Source organism: Castor canadensis, chromosome 4, assembly GCF_047511655.1.
Source record: "Castor canadensis chromosome 4, mCasCan1.hap1v2, whole genome shotgun sequence".
Lineage (NCBI taxonomy): Eukaryota > Metazoa > Chordata > Mammalia > Rodentia > Castoridae > Castor > Castor canadensis.
In genome coordinates, this window is record NC_133389.1 from 156,103,882 (window position 1) to 156,127,638 (window position 23,757).

Consider the following 23,757-nt stretch of genomic DNA (forward strand, 5'->3'; position numbering starts at 1 on the left):
AAGTGAGTAAAACTCAGATCTAAGAAAGGACTTGGGAATATTTTGTGAGGAAATGAAGAGTATTTTTAGAAAAATCTGAAAGTATCTTAGCTTTTCTTAGAAAAGTCAAGTAAATAAAAGTGTTTGCTATGTATTTCTAACAATCATTTGTCTTAAGATAGTCTTTTGGTGTGACTCAGAGTGCTAACTAACGAGTTTGATAGGATTTCAAATGCTTGTTAGAAGCATTTGAAGAGTCTGAAATGTAATTGCTAAATTTTGGCCTGGATTCTCAAATTGCTGAGATGTATGATACCATTTGTTCTTATAAGTTCTGGAGTTAAATACACAAATACAACTTGACATATTGTATGCAAATCAATATTTAGATGCAAATTTGCTTTCTGAGAGTATAAAAGCAACCTGTGTGTCTCTTCCACTCACCCAGTCAAATAACAGTTAAGTAATAAAAAGGGAAATAAACACACAAGGACAAAGAAGAGAAAGAAGATGATAGGTATGAGAAATATGCATAAAATTTTAGGATGTGGGAAGCAGATGGATGAGGGATAACTCTTACCTTTGAGCTTTTCTTGCTCTGATAAGTTCTATTGGGGGTGGGTAGGGAGCCAAGAAGCAGAAAGCCAATTCATGCCACTAAACCCAGAAAGGCCCAGGAATCGAGGGCATCTGGTCAAGAGTAGTTACATCTCTGATTTCTTTCCTATCCCATATAGCCAGGTGGTCATCCCATCCCTTGTCTTGTGTAGAAGCTCAGTTTATAGAGAAACACGAAAAGAAAGAATGATCAGAGAAATACTTCCCACAACTGAAGTGTATGAGTTTTCTCAGTTACCAGGTGCCACAGAGTGCTCAGTACTGTGAAGGATCAAAGACTCCCAAGGCAAGTCCTGAGTTTGCATGCAAATGGAGTTGAAGTCTTCTGAAAAGGGAAACAACAGATTTCATAGAAAATGCCCAACATTAAAATTATATCTAATTTTCAGCAGCAGCACCGGAAACTAGAAGACTGTACACAAATCCTTTGAAATGCCAAGAGAAAATAATGTATAATGTAACTTTCCTCTGCCCACCAAAATTGTGGATCTTCTGTGAGGGCTGAAAAGGAAATGTTCATCCATGTAAATTCTCACCAAATTTATCTTCCATGAACACTTTTAGCAGCGGATGCATGTCTTCAAAAAAGGGGGAGTACGTACCATGAGTGGGGAAGACATGGAATTTAGGATCTGATATAGAAGGCAGGCAAAGGGAGAGCCCAGATTAGTGCTTGGAGAAGGCGTGAGTAGCAGCTGTGCCCAGAAAGCAAGAGCAGACTGAAACATGAGGTTGAAAGGAAGCAAGGGGTGTCTCCAGAACAAAATGGATGTTGGGTCATACTGAGAGGAGTTTCAGAATACTCTCAGATAGTAGAGCTATCTATGTGCTAATTACATGTATAAATAAAGAGACAAGAAAATGAAGCAAAACTTCTAAAAAAATTAGAAGATGAAGCAAGAAAGAAAATGTAATTATAGTAGTACAGCTGTGAACAGTATTTGCAGTATTTGTTAAGTAACAATTTAACTAGAAACGGTGATGTGTATTGGAATGTGGGGTGAAAGAGGTTTTCATGATTCTATAATAGGAAGATAATTTCTAAAATGGAATAAATCAGGACCTAGCAGTATGAAGATTCCATTAAAAATATGTATAAATCCAAGAAGAAACAACTTGAAGAGTTAAAAGTGGTTGGCTTGGAGATGGGGAGGAAAGTTCTGTGTAACCACATCTGGTGAAATATATATGGCATCTATAATTTACATTGGCTTAATTTCCTGTATAGTCATTTCTCTTTAAATTTAAAACACACAAGCTTGTTTTAGAAAAGTGTAAGAACTGCCTAGCTGTATCCATGACTTCTCATCGGATTATTAATCTAGGATTACTAATACAGAGTGTGCATACATTCCCATCCTTGAATTATCTTACTTTAAATTTTATTTTGCAAAACCACCCAAAGAGTGTATAAGATAGAACCAGTCAATTAAACCTTCTTCTGCTTTGTAGGGTGGAGAGCACTGTTACTACCACGGAAGCATCAGAGGCGTCAAAGACTCAAAGGTGGCTCTGTCGACGTGCAATGGACTTCAGTACGTGGAATTCTCCTTGTGTTCTCCTTCCCTCCAGGCTTGCTTTTGACCATTCACTCTTAGCATTTTTATTTTCCCAGATATCTATTTTAGTGAGTCTTCTATAATGCATGCTTTTAATACATGTTAGGGAATGGATAGGGAGTAGTCATATGGAGCCAAAGTCCCTTTTTCTTTAACACTTAACAGTTTTCAGGAGATTCAGAGACTAAACAAATGATTACACAGGTTAAGACTGAATTAACATCTTGGTAGGTGCTGTAAAGAGGAAGGACACAAGCATATTAATCAATGTTCTGTTACTATACTACCTGAGATAACCAGCTTATAAAGATGAACGGTTTACTTGGCTCATAGTTTTGGAGGTTCTGGTCCACTGTCAGTTGGCCCTATTGCTTTGGACCTGTAGTGAGATGGCATATAATGTTGGATGCCTGAAGCACAATGAAACTGCTTACTGCATGGCCAGGAAGCAAAAGCGAGAGTGAGAAGGAGGCTGGAGTCCCGCAGTACACTTCAAATGCCTCCCCAATGACCTAAAGACCTTCTGCTAGGCCCCACCTCTTAAAGGTTCCTCCTCCTCTCAGTAGCACTGCTTGGGGATTAAAGCTTTAATGATTGGGCCTTTGGGGACAAAGGACAGACCTAGTCCATGCAGGATCCCAAAGGTGTATTCCTAAGGACATCCCCATTGTATTATGCTCAGGTATAAGTAGGAGTTAGCCACGCAAAGGTGGGATAACAGCGAGGGGAGCTCACACATTGATTTAGACACCAGTTTCTACAGGACCACCCGTAAGCACCTTTTGGACCTGAATCTAGCAGTGGTGCCTCATGTGAAGATCTGGTTTTAGCTATATGATGGCTAAAACATTAAACTGTTTTTTCATACTTTATTAAAAAACTTACGTATCTCAAATTAAATGTGATTTATATGATATAGAATCATACTGTTTGGTGGGAATTCACAGTTTACAACCTTAAAGATGTTCTGGAGCTGATTGTGGTGGCTCCTGTCTATGATCTCAGCTACTCCGGAGGTGGATATTGGGAGAATTTGATTGGAGGCCAGCCGGGAGAAGATGTTAGTGAGCTCTCCCCATACCAACAAATCAGCTTGGTGTGGTGGTGCGTGCCTGTAATCTGAGCTGTGTGTTTGGGTGGGTGCTATAGGCATCTAAATTGAAGTCTCAGGCTAGCCTGGGCATAAACACGAGACTGAAAAAATGACTAAAGGACAAAAAGAGTACTGGTGGTATGGCTCAAGTAGTAGAGCACCTGGGTAGCAAGCGTTAGTCCCTGCGTTTAAACCCTGCTTCCATCAAAATAAAAGAAAAAAAATTCCTGCTTGCTTTTTCAGAATCAGATGATTTTCAGTTATTTTTATGTGAAGGTCCTGTCTGTTTTCTTCTAGATGATACTTCATTTGCATAACTAGAAATTTGTACTGGTTGTCCATGGTTCCGTGATAACCTGAAATACTCCTCTACCTGAGTAGTCCTACCCCAGATTAATGTCTGATCTGCCATTTATCTTCAGAAGTGAATTCTATCAGGTGTAATTTGTATGCTCTTGGTATGCATTTACACTTTTGTAGCCTGCATGCTTTCTGACAGAGTGTGGGGACCGCAGTGGGAGCCATACAGATATTTAAGTTAGATTTGGTACAGTGTAAAGGTATTCAGATGCTCTCTTTATTTTAAAGACATGATGCTTGCCTGCTCTCTCTTGCTTGCTAAGTATTTGTTAATGCTTTCCTTGTGTGGTCTCTTGTGTTGGCAGTGGTATGTTTGAAGACAATACCTTTGTGTATATGATCGAGCCGTTGGAGCTGATTCATGACGAGGTGAGTCTGTGATATCAATTTCCTTATTGTGTTTGCTTTTCCAGCATCTTTGCCCTTGAGCAGGAAAGGGAAAATAAATACAGATTCCAAAGTGCGTTTATGCGTATTGTCTTATTTCAGACTTTTAAATGGGACCATGAATTTTGAAGCTTAAGTTGCTCATGCCAGGCCCGTATAACAGTAAGGACAGTCAGGCCTCGAGTTTGGCTCTTTCAAGCTTATGGAGAGAGCAGAGATGGCCTTTTGTTTTTCAGTGGCCAGCCTCTTCTTTAAATTAGCATCCATTCTCACTGGATTTTTAGCTAAGTATGTGACTGTACATTTGCACTTAATTTCTGCTAGTCAGAAAATACTTAGTGGAGTAATTTAGGGGTTGAACTATGATGACATGATACAATGTTTAGTTTGGAGGTAGGGAAGAAAGTCGCGTTGGGTTGTGCACCGGCCAGCAGCCTAGTTAAGAAATGATATATTCTGGTAATGTGCATTATTAGAATGTAACCAGATTTTAAAACTGGTATATATATATTCATCAAGTATTGTATTGAGGACTTCCCACATGCTTGGTACTATTTTAGATGTTGGGATACATTAGTGACAAAATTGTCATCTTGAGCCTAATGCAGCTTCTACTCTACAGGATAGGAATGCACATGATAAATAAATATTTACATATGACATTTTAGAGATGGTATTTGCTAAGGAGAGCAGATGAAGTCAGCCAGGTGGAGAGGAGAATTACGTGTATACTCATTGTATAGGGAAGGCCTATACAATGGGTCTTTTAAGTAAAGACCTTAAAGAAATTGGAACATTCCTGGAGGTATGCAAATACAGAGGCCCTGAGGCAGGCGTGTGCGCAACCCTGTTGGGGAGGAGTGAACAAGGGGGACATGGAAGGAGCTGAACATTAAGTGGGGAAGGCAGATCAGTGAAGAGAACAGCCAGTGGGAGAAGTAGCATTTTTGAGAGTGATGCAGTCAGACTCCTGCAGTCATTTGATGGGGAGCAGAAAGTATTTTGTATCTTTAGAGCATGTAGTAACCATCTGTGCTATTGATGACCACACTTAAACATGCAAACATTGTCTTGGTTGTAGCAGTGTATATATGAAAATGGGAAAAACTTCAAATTCGAGGCAGAGGAGTCATTAAGTTGTAAATGGTTAGTATTTGAATAAACCTGAGCCATTGTTAGCTAGTAACTGGAAAAATGACCAAATAGTGAAGATGACCCGATCTAGATTAAGATATTTTGATTAAGTAAAATGACTTTTTCCCCTTATTCCACCACTAAGCAAATAGCTTTTGTACAGCAAAATTATTGGACTTATTCAACAAAAAAAAATCTGACTAATTTTTGGCCTTGATTAATGACTTTCTTACCCTAAAAAAGTTAAATCCTAAAGAACAAAGCAAAAAATCCAAAATAAATAGTTTTCTGAGCTGTAGAGTTAACATATATGGAAACGAGATTATTTTTCAGTGCATCCTTAGTGGGGAAACTATAGATTCAGTACATGTTACGATATCTGTTAAACTGTTGAAAAGGTTTATATACATCTAAACTATTATTATCATAATGTTTCAGGAATTAACTTTGCATTGTTATACTCCTTAATATGCTTTTAGGGGCTGATTGTTACTTACTTATTATCATCTTCTTTTTGCCTGCCTTCTTGACTACCTACCTTTTGTTCACAGGATGATTCATTCTCATCTTCTCCTTGGGAGGGAAAGGAATGGTGCTTGAAACTTTCAATTAGTCAGTTTTAAAAATTGTGTTGCTGAGCCAGATGTGAATTTCATTACTCTAGGTATATTTTCACCTGTTACCAGAATTAGAGCTTACTGTAACTGAATTTAGAAGGTTTTTTTTTTATTGTTGTTTTGAGACAGGGTCTCACTGTGTAGTCCAGGACAACCTCAAATCCTCCTGCTTCAGCTTCTTAAGTGCTGGGATTACAAGTGTGTACCATGAGACCCTGCCGAATTTAGATTTTTTTGATGTCCTTTTTAACATGCTTTGTAGTAAGTCAGGTAATGTGCACGGGATATTTCTGATGAGAATTCATGCCCCATTGCAAATTATAAATTAATAGCAAAATTCTTAATTATTGTCTATTGTATAATCTATTAAGAAGTGTCTTTTTGTGATTATAAAACTCATCATTAGTGGTACACACTGTAATCCCAGCTGACTGGTAGACTTATGTAGGAGGATCACAAGTGTGAGGCCAGCCTGCACAACTTAGTGAGACCCTATCTCAAAAATAAGAAAGAAAGAAAGAAAGAAAAAAGAGCTGGGGATATTAGCTCAGTGGTAGAGTGCTTGCCTAGGATGTGTGAAAGCCTTGGTTAAATTTCCAATACTGAAAACCAAACCAACAAAAGTTATCTAATATAACCTAATATAGGAAATTTGGAAAACAAAATAAATAATTCTTAACTAAATAGTAATTATCCAGTATTCTATCCCCAAAGATAATTTGTCTTCAACTTTGAGCATACATTCTTCCAATTTTTGAATTGTATATTACCATATATATATTTTAAAATAAATTATATCATTTTATAATATATTTTAAACCAATAATATATTTCTCTGAGTCTCAATAATTTCATTTTTTTTAAGTGTGTGTGTTTTGTTCTTCATTTGTTAATTGTCAATAAAATATATACTGTGTGGGGTTCTCATTAGGACTAAATTGGGTAATATGTACATAAGTGTTGCCAGGAACATTCAGCAATTGAAGCTTATAGTAGTAATAATCATGCCAATAAGTCATTCCTAAAATTGTAATTTCTACGCCAAAGGATACAAATATTTTCAAGGTTGCTGATATTGCTAAATTTCTCTGTGTTACCAGTTTCATCCCACCATCAGTGAATAAGGGTGCTCTTTGCCTTGCCATGGTAATTACCTGTGGATAGCATACTTTTTAAATCTTTCCCAAATTGAGGGCAAAAGTTGATATTTTGACTTTTAAAAATTTGCATTTTGAAGTTGTATTAAAACATTCAGTATTTCTTTTAAAGATTTATGGACCTTTTGTGTTTCTTCCTGTGAATTTCTTGTGGCTTAGGAGAAAGCTAAAGTTTAAGAGTAACTAATAAAACTGTGCTTTTATCTAAACTGGGCACTTGGAGGAAGCTCTGTTTTATTTAGAATTTAAGTTTCAGTGAGACATAAACTTTTCAGTTTTGGTAGCTAAAAGTTTGACACATATGTTCCCATGTTAGGAAGGACATTAGAGAAACTCTTAATGCTAATCCATAGAGGCTTACTCACGTTTTGCTTTTTCATGGCCTACAATTGTTTTTGTTGCAGAAAAGCACAGGTCGACCACATATAATCCAGAAAACCTTGGTGGGACAATATTCTCAGCAATTGAAGAATCTAAGTAAGTTTTAGTTAAAGTAGCCAGTATATGATATGTAGTAGGAGCTGTGACTTGGTGGAACTCTCTAGACATGCAGGCTTGTTGGGAGGTGGAATGGGTCTGAGATCTGGGGTCAGCAGTGCTGCTCTTCCGCCAGCTCAGATTGCCTACCTCTTACTCCTCCTCAGGCATCTTTAGCATGCTAATGTCGGCAAAAGGCTTCTTTTGGATTTTTGGGCGTATGAGATGCTATTACTGTATTCTAGTGCCAAAAGAATTTATGCAGAAGTTTATGTCACATTATTTTTAATTCTAAGATGAATTAAGCATAGTAGAATTCTCTCAAATTTTCAGATATTGTTGGATGTTTAGGTCAAATATGCATCCTACAGTGAATCTTGCACAGCTCATGTTTTCATGATGTGGGAATCAGATGTTGGAACTGCCTTTGTGATCATGAGAGTGTGAAGTGTTTACTGACCAATGTACTTTTCACCCTATTTTATCTTGGCTTTGTCAGTGCACTGCTCCTTCACGTAATATTTGAGAAGTGTACTCCCACTGGAATGCAGTCATGTTAGTATTCATTTGTCTCTTACGCAGGTATGGACGGCAGTGACCAGTGGCCTTTGGAATCTGAATTGCAGTGGCTGAAGAGAAGGAAGAGAGCAGTGAATGTGAGTGTGGCCTTCAGCCACAGATTAAGGCTGTTTTGCTCAGTCACATTGTGTGTCATCTCACAGTAGCAAAGTGTTCCTAGAACAGTTTAGATTTGGGGAATTTCCTCTTCAAACCGAAACACAAACAAGAAAATCCCATGATGTGAGCCTTATCAACATACTGCATTTTAAATAATTATTTTATTAGTATATAATTGTTGTGCAGGGGAATACATTATGATATTTACATATGTATTTACAATTTTTCTTAGTTAGATTTCCCTCTCCATTGCTCTCCCTCTTCCCCCCACCCCCCTCTTAGAACAATTTCAACAGGTTTCATTCTTCTATTTTCATATATAGATACAAAATACATCCACCATATATATCCTCATCCCCCTTTTCCTTGTGTCTACCCACCTCCCACTAGTACCTACCCCCAGAAAAGACCTCTTTTTCCCTCCTGCCCTTCATTTTAAAAAAAGTATATATTGATAGTCCAAGGGGGTTTGTCTTGGTATTTCAGACCTATGTGTATTGTGCTTTATTCAAATCAACCCCTCACCCCTCATTACTTACTCTCTGTCACCATGTTCCCCTAACATTAGATAATTTACAAGCCAATGCATTATATTATATTTATTTATAGATGGATTATTTCCATATTTTTCATTCTCTAGCATTTTATTTACCTCTCCTGTCTCCAGTAGTCCTCTCAGACAGACTCACTAATACAATTTTGTTTTCTCTCTTACTATATATACAACATACTGCATTTTATTTATCTCTCTCTGTTAGTGATTCAAATTGATTAGTGTCCTATGAACCAGTATGTCACATTAAGAATTTAGTGTTTTCACGCTAATTTCAACATGTTTCTTTATGAAAATTATAGTACATTTTTCTAATAAAAATTTTTGAGGGGGTGATAATGGCTTATATAACATGATATAAAACATTTCTGTTAATAAAGTTATAGGGAGGAAGTTAGACATTGAAATGTTGGCTAATCATGTTTATTTGAATTCTTTCAAATTAAAAGCACTAGTATATCAAACTTTGAAGCTGGATGTGTTTTTCAGGACAGAATGAATCTATTTCTTCACAAGTGATGTGACAGTTATTAAATGAAAATCATGTAATGATACAATCACCAACTATTGTATACCTCACATATATTGATAAATGTATAGGGCTTTGTAACTGGAATTATGTTACTATTCTTTTTCATTATAGGTTAGAAAGCTGTAATGATGGGGACTGTTTAGTAATTACATGGTGAATGCCATGTAACTAAGAATTAATTCCACAATTTATAGATTGCATGGTAATTTACTAGATAACTTAATGAGTAATTATAGTGGAAATTGCACATTTCAGATAATGTTTTGCTGAATGTATTTTTTGTGTGTGTGGAAAAAAATTAGACCACCAGCCATCAAAAACTTAGTTGAAGGTTAAGTCATCCTCTTTTGTGAGCCTATGTTGGTGTTTATGGTGATTATGGGTACTTTTTTTTTTTGTGTGTTTTTTATTTAGAGATCTCTTTTTCCTTACTCTTGAAGATGCAGCTTGTAGTTATAGGTTTTATATAAGCCTTCCTTTCACAATGGTCCACTTCTAGACTGATCTGTGACTATGTACGTAAAGAAAGAAGAGCCACTATTACTAACCTTTCAGCTATGAAAAAGGATTAAGTCTAAATGAGAGTCTGTACTCTTCAAGGGCTACCTACTATCAATTAAAATGTAGAAGAATTGGAATACAGTAACTGCCATGTTGTTCCTTTGAGAAATTGTATGGTGAAGAATTGGCATTAGAATTGAATTATTATTAGAATTTCACCCCAGTGAGTTAATGTTTCTATTTGACTGTCTTGATACCTGTTTCCAGTTACCTGGAGTTAATCATAATTTATGTTATTCTTATAGAATTAATTTTAAGTAGATTCTCTTTGATGTTTTAAATAGATATGAATACCTTCACCACATTTGAATGCCAAAGGAATGGAGATTTATTTATTTTAACCGTATTCTGCTATACATTTTTCTGTAGAATAACTTTAGGTATAAAAACCATACAAAACCAACATGGGGTGTTCCCTATTCTGATGAGCACGTTTTAATTTTTCTTGGCAGTACTGGGGTTTGAACTCAGGGCCTTGTGCTTGCTAGACACAGTGACTGGTAGCATGCCGCCAGTCCTTTTGCTGTTAGTTTGTTTTTCAAATACGGTCTCATGCTTTCTTGCCCAGGGCAGCCTCCAGCCACTAGCCTCCTACATGATGCCTCCTGTGTAGCTAGAATTGCAGGTTTGAAGCACCATCCTGGCTTGTTTTATTAAGATGGTGGACTTGCTAACTTTCTGGCCAGGCTGACCTTGTGTTGGGATCCTCCAAATCTCCCCCTCCTGAGTAGCTTGAATTACAGTGTGAGCTGCCATGCCTAGTACCTGATGAGTACTTTAAGATAATGAAATGCAGTTCTTTTCTGAATGCTTCAGTGTTTGCTAACACTTTATGGAGGCTCTTTTTATTTATTTATTTATTTATTTAATTTTTTGATTCCTCTGACCAAGTTTCTTCTAAATTGTTCTACAACTTAACAGGAACATTAGAGCTGTTTTTATATAACTCACTATTCTGATCGTGTATTTTTATTTTCCTCAGCCATCTCGTGGTGTGTTTGAAGAAATGAAATATTTGGAGCTTATGATTGTTAATGATCACAAAACGGTAAGGAGAGACTCAATGGTGTTGTGCTCAGTACCTTACTAAAGAAAGGGTACATTCCAGGCTGGCGGAGTAGCTCAAGTGGTATAGTGCCTGCCTAGCAGGTATGAAGCACTGAGTTCAAACCCTAGTACCATAAAAAAAAAAAGGGTATATTTCACTTTAGATTTCATTATTATTTGTTATTATTAAAGCCTAGATACTTAGACACTTACTATTTTTTTGGATACATTAAATGACTTAATTTATTTCTTATGTTTGCGGATACTGGATTTTATAGAATTTTCACAACTCTAAGCTTCTTTCTTTGTTGAATAATTATTATAATTCATAGATTTAGCCTGTTGACATCTATCTTTCTTTGTTTTGGAATGCTGGGGATCAAACCTAGGGCCTTGAATCATATGCTTGTCTGCATTTGATTTTTTTGGGGGGAGTACTGGGTTTTTAACTCAGGACTTCATGCTTGCTAGGTAGGTGCTCTACTTTTTGAGCCATACCTCCAGTCCTTTTTTCTCTGGTTATTTTTGAGATAAGGTCTCACTTTTTGCCCAGCCTGCCTGGTCTTTTTTTCCCTTGAGATGGCGTCTCTCTAATTTTTTGCTCAGCCTGACCTGGAACTGTGATCTTTCTGATCTTAACCTCCAAATTAGGTAGAATTACAGGCGTGAGTCATTGGCACCCAGTTTGCATTTAAGATTCTTCTACTTTTCTTCATCTGTGTGTTTGGTCACTGCTTCCTCATTTTATTCTATATCTTTTTTCTGTGTCTGATAAATATAACTGTAGAAGACAAACATGTATAATAAAGATGTATCTAAAGAGACTACCTTTAATCAATGATTTATTTCATCATACACTAGAGACATGATTAATCTTCTGTGGAAGAAAAAATATGATTGAACATGTGATTTCAGTCATACTGAAAAGAAAAAGACAAAGCCATCATCACCTTGCCTTTGTCTCTCTTAAAGATCAAGTAGGAACTCTCCTAGCTGTGCTGTGCTCAGCCCTTTCCCTATCACAGGTCTTGGCTGAGGCCTAGTGCATGCTGGAGAGTCTTGGTTAGTGGCTCTGTGCTTCTGTACCCAATCCTAGTGGTGTCCGGGTAAGTCTAACACCCAGCTCTGGGAGGAGAAAACTATCTGATTTCCATGCTGACCTCCATAGTGTTAATGTTCCCATCCTGATGATTTCAAGCTATCAAAGTGAGACCATGAGTGAAAATGTAGGTGAAGATGTGTCCAGTTCAACATCACTGCCACAATCTCCAAACTGTTATAGGACAGTTGTTATTTTCATCATAGTTATGTAGTTTAATTCTAAAAATTGCATATACTATGAATAGTTGTTTTTATGAAAATAAAGTTACATTTCTGGAAAGACTTTATAAAGATGAGAATCTTTTAAAAAAATCAGATATGGGTGAAAAACTTGTAAAAGATTGGGACAAAAATTCAAAGTGCCTTGCAGGTATCAAGTCCTTGCTTTACTTTTAAGAAATCAAAATTATTTTTTTATTTTTAATTTTTTGCAAACTTTTTTTTTCTTTTATTCATATGTGCATACAATGTTTGGGTCATTTCTCCCCACTTCCTGCTGTCCCCTCCCTTAGTCCCCCACCCCCTCCTGCTCCCCCCCACCCCCTCGCTACCAGGCAGAAACTATTTTGCCCATATCTCTAATTTTGTTGAAGATAGAGTATAAACAATAATAGGAAGGACCAAAGGTTTTTGCTAGCTGAGATTAAGGATAGCTATACAGGGAGTTGACTTGCATTGCTTTCCTGTGCATGTGTGTTACCTTTTAAATTAATTCTTCTCAAACTAAGCTTTTCTCTAGTTCCTGGTCCCCTTCTCTTATTGGCCTCCATTGCTTTAAAGTATCTGCACTAGTTTCTCTGCATTGAGGGCAACAAATGCTAGCTAGTTTTTTGGGTGTCTTACCTATCCTTATACCTTTCTTGTGTGTTCTCGCTTTATCATGTGATCAAAGTCCAATCCCCTTGTTGTATTTGCCCTTGATCTAATGTCCGTATATGATGGAGAATATATGATTTTTGTTCTTTTGGGCCAGGTTAACCTTACTCACGATGATGTTGTCCAGTTCCATCCATTTTTTTTTACTGTTTTATTATTCATATGTGCATACAAGGCTTGGGTCATTTCTCCCCCTTGCCCCCACCCCCTCCCTTACCACCCATTCCGCCCCCTCCCTCTCCCCCCCACCCCCTCAATACCCGGCAGAAACTATTTTGCCCTTATCTCTAATTTTGTTGAAGAGAGAGTATAAGCAATAATAGGAAGGAACAAGGGTTTTTGCTGGTTGAGATAAGGATAGCTATACAGGGAGTTGACTCACATTAATTTCCTGTGCATGTGTGTTACCTTCTAGGTTAATTCTCTTTGATCTAACCTTTTCTCTAGTTCCTGGTCCCCTTTTCCTGTTGGCCTCAGTTGCTTTTAAGGTATCTGCTTTAGTTTCTCTGCATTAAGGGCAACAAATGCTAGCTAATTTTTACCTGCGAATGATAACATTTCATTCTTCTTCATGGCTGCCTAAGATTCCATTGTGTATAAATACCACATTTTCTTAATCCATTCGTCAGTAATGGGGCATCTTGGCTGTTTCTATAACTTAGCTATTGTGAATAGTGCTGCAATAAATGTGGGTATGCAGGTGCCTCTGGAGTAACCTGTGTCACATTCTTTTGGGTATATCCCCAAGAGTGGTATTGCTGGATCATATGGTAGATCTATGTTGAGATTTTAAGAAGCCTCCAAATTTTTTTCCAGAGTGGTTGTACTAGTCTACATTCCCACCAACAGTGTAAGAGGGTTCCTTCCCCCCCCCCCCCCCCCCCCCCCGTATCCTCGCCAACACCTGTTGTTTGTGGTGTTGCTAATGATGGCTATTCTAACAGGGGTGAGGTGGAATCTTAGTGTGGTTTTAATTTGCATTTCCTTTATTGCTAGAGATGGTGAGCATTTTTTCATGTGTTTTTTGGCCACTTGAATTTCTTCTTTTGAGAAAGTTCTGTTTAGTTCACTTGCCCATTTCTTTATTGGTTCATTAGTTTTGGGAGAATTTAGTTTTTTAAGTTCCCTGTATATTCTGGTTATCAGTCCTTTGTCTGATGTGTAGCTGGCAAATATTTTCTCCCACTCTGTGGGTGTTCTCTTCAGTTTAGAGACCATTTTTTTTTGTTGAACAGAAGCTTTTTAGTTTTATGAAGTCCCATTTATCTATGCTATCTCTTAGTTGCTGAGCTGCTGGGGTTCCATTGAGAAAGTCTTTGCCTATACCTTCCTATTAGTTCCAGAGTATTTCCTACTCTTTCCTGTACCAACTTTAGAGTTTGTGGTCTGACATTAAGATCTTTGATCCATTTTGAGTTAATCTTGGTATAGGGTGATAAACATAGATCTAGTTTCAGTTTTTTGCAGACTGCTAACCAGTTTTCCCAGCAGTTTTTGTTGAAGAGGCTGTCTAAGAAATCAAAATTAGATTAGTAGATGATAAGACAAACTTGTGTTTCATGCTTGATGGACAGCATAAAATTCTAATAAGCAGATCCTTCTTACAGAAATCCTTGAAGCTGTACCTTAAAAAAATAATGATTTAGCTGCATGAACACCTGTAATCCCAGCACTTGGGGAACTGAGGCAGGAGGATCATGAGTTCAAAGCCAGGCTGAGCTACATATTGAGACCCTGTCTCAAAAACAAACAAAACAAAGCAAAACACCTCAAAAACTGATGATTTAATTTATACTTATACTTTTATTTACATCTCCTACTTCAGTGGATGTTTAAATTGCCATGTACCAGTTCAGTTGTGTTCCTCCTATTGTCATATGCAGACTTGTCTTTTGTACCAACCTTGAATATATTGCCTGTGATATGTTAGTAAGAAGCAGAACTTAGCACAATTACGTACAACTGAGGAGAGGTCTTCCCTGGTAGGAAGGAAAATCAAATGTACAGACAGTGATTTGAGATAATGAAGCTAAAATATTAGTTTCTGAAGGACATTAAATAAGGTAATCTTTTCATCTGAATTATTGTTAATTGGGACATTGAGATTTTTTTCCATCTACTTTGAAAACCTGAACATTGTGGCATGTTTGTGTGGCTTTCCTTAACACCCATTATACAAATATTTTTAACATGGTTGGACATCCTGAAACAATAGGTACAAAAAAAAAAAAGTGGTTGGAGATAATAACACACACACACACACACAAACACACACACACAGTGCCTTTGAAAGTACACATACATTCCCAAGTATCAGTGATCAGTTGAATCAGTTCTCAGATCTTGACTTGTAATTCCAAATTTCTTGTTCCACAATACCATGCATGAAAAAGGTATACGAAGCTGTCACTCAGAGCATATCATAATAACTGTGCAAAATAGAAAACTTGATAAGTTTTTAAATATCACATATTTTGAGTTTATTCCTTTGTTTTTTGGGGTGTACTTATTACACTTAAGTAATCTTATCTTTATCTTACATAGAAATAGCACCTTAAGATACTGTTTTTTACACAGAAAACTTTTATACATTATATGATATATTCTGTGATAAAGTTAACTTCTTTAGGGTCTAACGTCTTTTAATTAAAAAAAGCTAGTTATTTTTACCAGCAAATCTTGGTAGTTCATTTTATTGTAATTATTATTAACACGGATGAGAACTGGGCATGTTATGTTTGTCTTTGAACCTCCCCCCCAAAGAACTATAATTTGTAATGTTGAATTTGAAGGGAATACATGTTAAAAAATGAAAAAAAGAGAAAGCTTTTGTTTTTCAGTAGTAGTAACGCCTGTGATAGAAAGATGTTACCTAAGAAGGTTTCTACTTTTTAAATCGGTATTACTTCTGGAAGAATAGAACTAAATTTATTCCTTTTGCTCTAAGACCAAGTTACATTCTGTTTTGTTACAGTCTCAAGTGTATCATTTTAAAGATTTTTTTTTCTTTTGAGTTAAAAAAAGCCTTTTTTTGAGATGTTCTTTATATGAGGTGGTAGTTTTTAATACGATTGTCACAAAGATGTGGCAAATTACACCATAGATCAGAGTACTCCAATTCACATTCGAAAGCCACCCTAAACTAAGAATTAGCAAATACTCCGATTTGTCATGTTTGGAGACTTGCTTTGGGCTTCAGCCTAGCTGTCCTGCTGAGAGGACTCATCTTACATTGTTTATCCTATGTGAGACTGCAGTTGTTCTGCTAACTCTTACCTTTGGGTTGAAAATAAGTCCTAATTTTAATATTTTTCAAAAGGCAAATTTCTTTTTTTTTTTTTTTTTTTCATTTTTCTTTTATTATTCATATGTGCATACAAGGCTTGGTTTATTTCTCCCCCCTGCCCCCACCCCCTCCCTTACCACCCACTCCACCCCCTCCCGCTCCCCCCCTCAATACCCAGCAGAAACTATTTTGCCCTTATCTCTAATTTTGTTGTAGAGAGAGTATAAGCAATAATAGGAAGGAACAAGGGGTTTTGCTGGTTGAGATAAGGATAGCTATACAGGGCATTGACTCACATTGATTTCCTGTGCGTGGGTGTTACCTTCTAGGTTAATTCTTTTTAATCTAACCTTTTCTCTAGTTCCTGGTCCCCTTTTCCTATTGGCCTCAGTTGCTTTAAGGTATCTGCTTTAGTTTCTCTGCATTAAGGGCAACAAATGCTAGCTAGTTTTTTAGGTGTCTTACCTATCCTCACCCCTCCCTTGTGTGCTCTCGCTTTTATCATGTGCTCATAGTCCAATCCCCTTGTTGTGTTTGCCCTTGATCTAATGTCCACATATGAGGGAGAACATACGATTTTTGGTCTTTTGAGCCAGGCTAACCTCACTCAGAATGATGTTCTCCAATTCCATCCATTTACCAGCGAATGATAACATTTCGTTCTTCTTCATGGCTGCATAAAATTCCATTGTGTATAGATACCACATTTTCTTAATCCATTCGTCAGTGCTGGGGCATCTTGGCTGTTTCCATAACTTGGCTATTGTGAATAGTGCCGCAATAAACATGGATGTGCAGGTGCCTCTGGAGTAACAGTCTTTTGGGTATATCCCCAAGAGTGGTATTGCTGGATCAAATGGTAGATCGATGTCCAGCTTTTTAAGTAGCCTCCAAATTTTTTTCCAGAGTGGTTGTACTAGTCTACATTCCCACCAAAAGTGTAAGAGGGTTAAAAGGCAAATTTCTTAAGGGTTTCATTTATTCAGGAAGTAAAAGCAAATTTGCCAGTTTATATGTAAATTGTTTTCAGTGAACAGAAAATGTGAAGGTAAGTTTTATCATAAGTGGAGATTGCACATTTTTATTTATTTGCAAAATTAGTTCTCATTCATGCAGGAAATAGAAACATTCTACTCATATTTGCATTCGAGCTCACCTCTCTAATTCAGAGGAACCTAATATTGGTTGCCAGAGAAAATGCACACACACATGCATCGTATTATCAGTGGCTTTCAATTAGAAAGAAAAATCTCTCAATTTTGTAGGAAGCATCTTAGTTCCTAGCTGGCGGAACCTAATTTGTGAGCCAATTATAGCTTGATAAGAGTCTGCAAACATTTCTTGGAGGCACTTAAGCTAAAAATAAATATTAAAAACCTTCTATTAGAAAATAGGTTGAAATATTCAACGTGCGTGGAAAGCAAGTGTTTTGCTTACATTTTTGCTTTATTACTAAGTATGAACCAAGAAGTGCAAATGTATGATGATAACTCAAATAATTTTCAATGTAAACCTCATTTGATTTTCCTTATTTAAAAACCACTGTATTTTATAGACATCTAACAAGTTCTCTTCAATAATCATGATTTTTTGAAATATGCATAAACTATTTAATAAGAATTTTTAACTGAAGTTTATCTCCTGTCTGAACCCAGAGTGGGTTTTGAATTTCAGCCATGTGATCATAGATAAGTTATTTGGAGATTTTTTAAAAAGCTCATTTTAAAGAGTTGCAAGAAACAAATATTTGTTGTAAGAGGAATATATATCAGAGTTCCTAGTAAATCCTAGGTACTCAATTAAATGGTGTTTTAATTGAACAAATCTAGTATCCCTTCCTGCCTGCCTTCCTTCCTTCCTTCCTTCCTTCCTTCCTTCCTTCCTTCCTTCCTTCCTTCCTTCCTCCCTCCCTCCCTCCCTCCTTCCACCCCTCCTTTCTGGCTCTTCGGGAGCTAGGTTTATAAACAGTCATATACAGGTTGGCCTAAGGTTTGGAACCAAGACTGCAAGCACACTGGGGACTTCCTTCTGTGAAGAAAATTCCTCCAATGCCAGAGGAACATTTATCATAGGGGGTGGGGGCTCTGCCCAGTGCCAGTAGGGTCAGACTGGTCTGATAAGTGTGGGGGAAAGAGGTTGCTGTGGATTGATGGGGGTGGGGCGTAGGAAGGCGTGTCACCCAGGATCTCCAGCAAACAAGCCAGGAATGAGGAGGAGGAATAGAGGCTCCTGCTGAGGGCACAGGTGAACAAGCTAGCTTTGAAGGAAAGTGCTTAAGGCTCAGGTGCAAGGGGGCTCTGCAGCTTTCAGTGGGCATGTGGCCTGACATCCAGTGTGACCTCCCACTTCCTCTGACTCAGTGAGGGCTAGGGCTTGGTATATTTGGATCTCAAGAGATACAGCCAGTGGTGTGGATCCCTCTACATTTGGAGCCGGAACCTGCACACCTTTTGATAGGCCCCTAGAGGAAGAGTTAGCTCCAGCCATGCCCCCAGGTAGCATGTATAACTGCAGAGTGTGTCCAGCTGGTCACTCAGTTTCACTTTAGTTAACTGCTCTGTGAGCTCAACAGTGGGCTGAGCTCTGGGACATTCAGCCTGGGAGCATCTTCCTCCTCTGCGGGCCTGTCCAACTCATCATGTTTTCTGTGGGCATTAAACTATGACAGGTTGTCTCTGAAAAGAACACGTTAATATTCAGAAGCAAAATAAAGTTAATCTGTATGCAACACCAGTGCATTTGGGGTAGGTGTCAGCTACTGTGTTTTTGTGTGGGACAAATGCTTTTTAATGTCAAGACTTCAAAAATACATATACAATTCCATGGCATTTAGTACCTTTGCAGTGTTGTACAACCATCACCCTTAGTTCCCAAACATTTTTGTCACCTCAAAGGAACTTAAAGTTAAAACTTTTGCTTTTATGCTTAAAAGGTATCTTTGAAATTTTCAGCTTGAAGAAATTTCTACGTAACTTAAAATGCTGAGCTATATGCAGAAACTTCTTTATGCTAATTTTAAGAAACCTGTTAAAATGCCTGAAAGAATTTAGATTAATGTGATGTTTTATGACCCAGTCATGAGCCTTCATTGGAGCTTATTTTTAAAAGAACACACTAAGACAGTTTGGATCAGGTTATGATGCATGGTGGCAGCAGTCATATGAATGGTAATGTTTTACAATAGTTAAGAATTAATGAATGCTACCAGAAGCACAATATTAGTCAGTCGATTGCACATTTATCATGGGTCATCAGTTTTCTCAGTATTGTAGAAATAAACATGATATAAATAAGCATTAAGGCATGCTTCCTTTGATTAGAAATAAAAGTCTTAGAGAGTGAAATGAAGGGGCCTGACATCTTTAGGGTGACAGTGGGCAAAGGATGCAGCATTTCTCTGGAGGAACATATGAAAACCACGACAGATACATTCCCTGTCATAGAAAACATCTAAAGTGCTATGTAAGAAATTTTCTTGATCCGTGAATGGCCTTGAGCTTAAAGAGGGAAAGATGTCCATTGACACTACATTTTTTCTCTGAACCCTTTACAAACTGTGACTGTCACTTCAGTAAAAATGAAAGAATTGAATAGGTAGGCACTAATGCTGAAATAAAAACTATTTCTTAGGGGTAAAGCTTCTCACACAGATTCCTATAGGTCCTTTCCATTACCTGGAACAGCATGGGTGTTTTAGATGGAGTTTTGCTGCCCAACAGAAAGAAAAAGAAAAAGGAACACAACACCACTATATCTAATAAGGCACAAACCAAATTCTGTGTTTTTGATCCTCATTTCTACTCTTGCTAAGAGATTTCTACTTTTACAGAATTTTGACATTTACCATCAAATATGATTGGTACATCTCTTTTCCCCCCCAGTATAAGAAGCACCGCTCTTCTCCTGCACATACCAACAACTTTGCAAAATCTGTGGTCAACCTCGTGGATTCTGTAAGTGTCCTGGTTTTCTTGAGTGTTTTTACCAAGATGGCATGTTTATGTCTCTGTCTCTATTTCTCACTTGTTGCATTGGCTATTTCTTAGGCAAGGGTAGAAATGCAGTCCCCAAGTTCTTCTGGCAAAGGACAGGGAAAGATACAGCAGAGTCTGTCTTCACAAAGGGTAGTGTTATCGGAATCCCAGAGGTGCATTGGCATTGCTACTTTCTTTTCTATTTATTTATTTTATTAATTACTGCTTTAATTGTATGTATATATGGGTGAGTGTGTACAATGTATAATCAAGTCAGCGTGGTTAACATTGCCATTTCAATTAACATGTAATAATTGTTTAGCATTGCCTTTAAGTAATGTCCATACCTTATTGTACCCAGTGTCCATGGGGGACAAAAAAGCAATGGAGAAAATTGGCTACCAAAAGAGTGAAAATTATATTTGGTAAATGAGACTTTGCTAATAACTTGAGCTTTTCTTTCTTTTTTTTTTGTGGGGCTGGAGTGTGAACTCAGGGCTTTGAGCTTGCAAAGCAGGCCCCCTACTGTTTGAGCCACATCTCCACTCCTGAGCTTTTCTTAAAAATAGTGTTAGTAGAGAAGATGTAACAGATCTTTGGAGAATACAGATAAAGTTTAAAATTTTTTAAGAAGGACACATTTATTAGTGTTCCATAGTGGAACGTGTCAGATTTCAATTCTAGATGACAGAATTAGGTAGAGTCCCCAAATGAAACTAATTTGAAATACCAAATTATATACATCCTTCAGAGACTTCTAGCCCTACAAATATTTACTATGGATATGTTTTTACTCCTTTCATTTATTGTTATAAGGAAAGATTAAGATTTTCTTACTTTTTCCTGCCTTAGGTAGGAACTCCATAGATCTGAAAAATATGAGTATGTTCCATAAATAATTCAATTTGACTAGCATAAATTAAATATAGCAGACTACTTTTCTAATGAAAAATGCTATTTTATTCAGCTAAGTATATTTTATCTGGTATTTATTGTATATTTTCTCTTAACTGTGAAAAACATCTTTTTTTTTATAAATTGCCAAACATCTAAATGATATTTATTTACTCCAGGGAGCTGCCTTTCTTCCTGCCTTTTAAACAGCCCCAAACCACCAGTCATGTAAATATTCATAACATGTTTTGTGTACCTAGCATCTGTTACGTGCCTGGTAGGCACAGCTGAGCAAAATTATAATATAAGTGGGTGTTCATAGAATATGTAATATAAAATTAGGATTGAACCTTGGGGAGCTAGTTTACGCCTGGTTTATTACTTTCTTTAATTTTAGCTCTTGTCAGTCTTCTCAGAGGAAATCTACTACTGAATATGGAAAAGTGAATCTTAAGCACATCTTTTCCCTTGTGAAAGCTGTTTACTTGGTAGCATCTCTGTGTTAGTCATTTTAGCATGATTGAACAGAATCACATCTTGCAAAGTTTAATTTTTCTTTTATGTTATCATATTTGGTTCCGAAGCTGACCATGAATTTAAAAAAGATGTTACACTTAACTCACTTTTGTGTAAAGTCATTATAGCTTTAGTTTGCTTCACTTTATTCCAAGATCATGCATTTTTTTCTCAATTAGTTTGAAAATAGGATAAAATGACAATACCATTGAAGTTGCTTAATTTTGTGAATTGCTTAGCTATTTGGCCAAAAGTAGAGAAAAATAGCAGAAGGGCAACACCATAAATATTGTGAATGATGTCACCCTATGACGAGGGTGAGGGCGGAGATATAAATCTGCTTTTTCCCTCTTTTGGCCTCGTACTGTGTTTCTCTACCAGTTTTGTATTGATTTTCATATAGCATGGCTTCACAGGTGGGCCAGCCATACTGTTTGAGGAACTATTCCAATCCTGCCAGCACAGCGGGTTCTGTGGTTCTTAGAGCCAGCGTATCAGTCTCCCACCTTTCACTTGCTGTGAGGTTTGGGAAGGTATCAGTTTATGTCCTGACTTGAGACTTTTGACAGCCCTACATTTCTGCTTTCTCTTCCTTCATGAGATGCCAGACCATTAACAGTGCTTATCTGGGGTAAGATTGACCTTATGGGAGAGTAGGAAACATGACACCGAATTGTGTGATTTTTCTTTCTTTATTTTTTCTTTTGGAAAAGAGAAAGGAAAAGCAGATTCTTTATGATGAGCTAATTCTGCCCCCATGTTCTCTCCACCTCCCCTTCCTGTCCTTCCACTGACTCTGACTCACTGATTGTGCATGTTTGACCCAGTGTCTTCCTCCTGCACCTGTCCTGTTGTATACCCTCAGATTTACAAGGAGCAGCTCAATACCAGGGTTGTCCTGGTGGCTGTAGAGACCTGGACAGAGAGGGATCATATTGAAATTACAAACAGCCCTGTGCAGATGCTCCATGAGTTCTCCAAATATCGGCAGCGTATCAAGCAGCATGCAGATGCCGTGCACCTCATCTCGTATGTACTTCCTTAGGCGTGTGTGTGTTTGAACTCAGGGTCTTGTGCTTGCTAGGCAGGTGCTGTACCGTTTGAGCCATGCCCCCCAGTCCTTTAGATTTTTATTGTAGTTTTTGGCTTCACATTTATTTTTATCCCCTTACTATATCAGTGAATTTGCAAGTCAGAAATAGTGACTTCATCAAGGTTACTGTTGATGCCCCTCTCTGTTATATGAGAAGTATGGAGTTCGAATTCCAGTGCTGGAATACTGGTAGTTCCATGGCCATGATTTCTACTTTCAGAGCACAGACCTTCCATACACGATGGCTGCCTATGTTCTAGCCCTTGTTACAGGCCAGGCTGCAGGAATGAGACAGGCAGGGAGAAGGGCAATAGGACACTTCTTCGAGCTAAGTCACCCTTTGTAAAGCAGATTTCCTGCTGGGATCTTAGTCTCATGGCCACACTTACTGTAAGAAAGTCTAGGAAAGGTAGTCTTTTTAGATGAATCATTGTATATTGTTGATTTTTCTTTTCCAAGGTTCTGCCTTGGAATTAAACCAACCCAACTACTTCTTCCTTCCTTCTCACCTTTACCCTTTACTTTCTTTTCTCTGTCTTTAATGATCAATTTATAATCAGCAATATTTGTATACCTCCTGGGTATTCTCTACAAGTTATACAAAAAAGTTAGAGTATGTTCCACAGCCCCTGATTTTGTGCAAGTATCTGATGCTTCATTGGTACTCATTAATGCTTAACTCTGCTCGGATTATTTTACACAACATGATTTTAAAGTTTGTGTTATGAGAACACAAACTTAAATGTTTTTAAAATACACAGTTTTGGTTGTCTGCGGGAGGGTAGTTTTTATGGGATTCAGTGTGGGACTGTAGACCTGCTTTGGCAGAGTTTCTATGGTCACTACATTGGTGTTCTAACAGTATTTGTTTTCTTAAGGCGTGTGACATTCCATTATAAGAGAAGCAGTCTGAGTTTCTTTGGAGGTGTTTGTTCTCGCACAAGAGGTGTTGGTGTGAATGAGGTAAGTTTCGCCAGTTTTCTTTAAGTGAAGCTTTGTCTTTGCATCTGATCTCTTTCTTCCTTATTGGTCCAGTTTACATCTGTTTTCATGTTTATTTTGAATAAATGACTTGCGAATGTGGGATGTGAATGGCTTAGATTAGTAAATAGAATCCAAATTAGTCCTTTAGGTATCATTTTGGTTTTGGTGGTTCTGGGGGTTGAACTCAAGGCCTTGCACTTGCTCCGTCACTTGAACCACCCTGCCAGCGCATCCTAATGATAGTTTTATGTATTTGTCAGGTAAATTCAAGCCAAAAATTG

The 23,757-nt window shown here is 37.5% G+C and overlaps 1 protein-coding gene across 4 annotated transcripts in view; it reads left to right on the forward strand.

Moving 5' to 3' along the window:
- Positions 1-23,757, forward strand: part of Adam23 (ADAM metallopeptidase domain 23) — a 164,044-nt gene that overhangs the window by 86,938 nt on the left and 53,349 nt on the right. For all 4 annotated transcript variants that reach the window (XM_074071556.1, XM_074071558.1, XM_074071559.1 and 1 more), the window contains exons 5-12: positions 2,050-2,132; positions 3,915-3,978; positions 7,309-7,381; positions 7,964-8,037; positions 10,688-10,753; positions 19,897-19,968; positions 22,265-22,428; positions 23,371-23,455. In XM_074071556.1, coding sequence (XP_073927657.1) covers positions 2,050-2,132; positions 3,915-3,978; positions 7,309-7,381; positions 7,964-8,037; positions 10,688-10,753; positions 19,897-19,968; positions 22,265-22,428; positions 23,371-23,455 — 681 coding nt within the window. The remainder of the gene's footprint in view (positions 1-2,049; positions 2,133-3,914; positions 3,979-7,308; positions 7,382-7,963; positions 8,038-10,687; positions 10,754-19,896; positions 19,969-22,264; positions 22,429-23,370; positions 23,456-23,757) is intronic.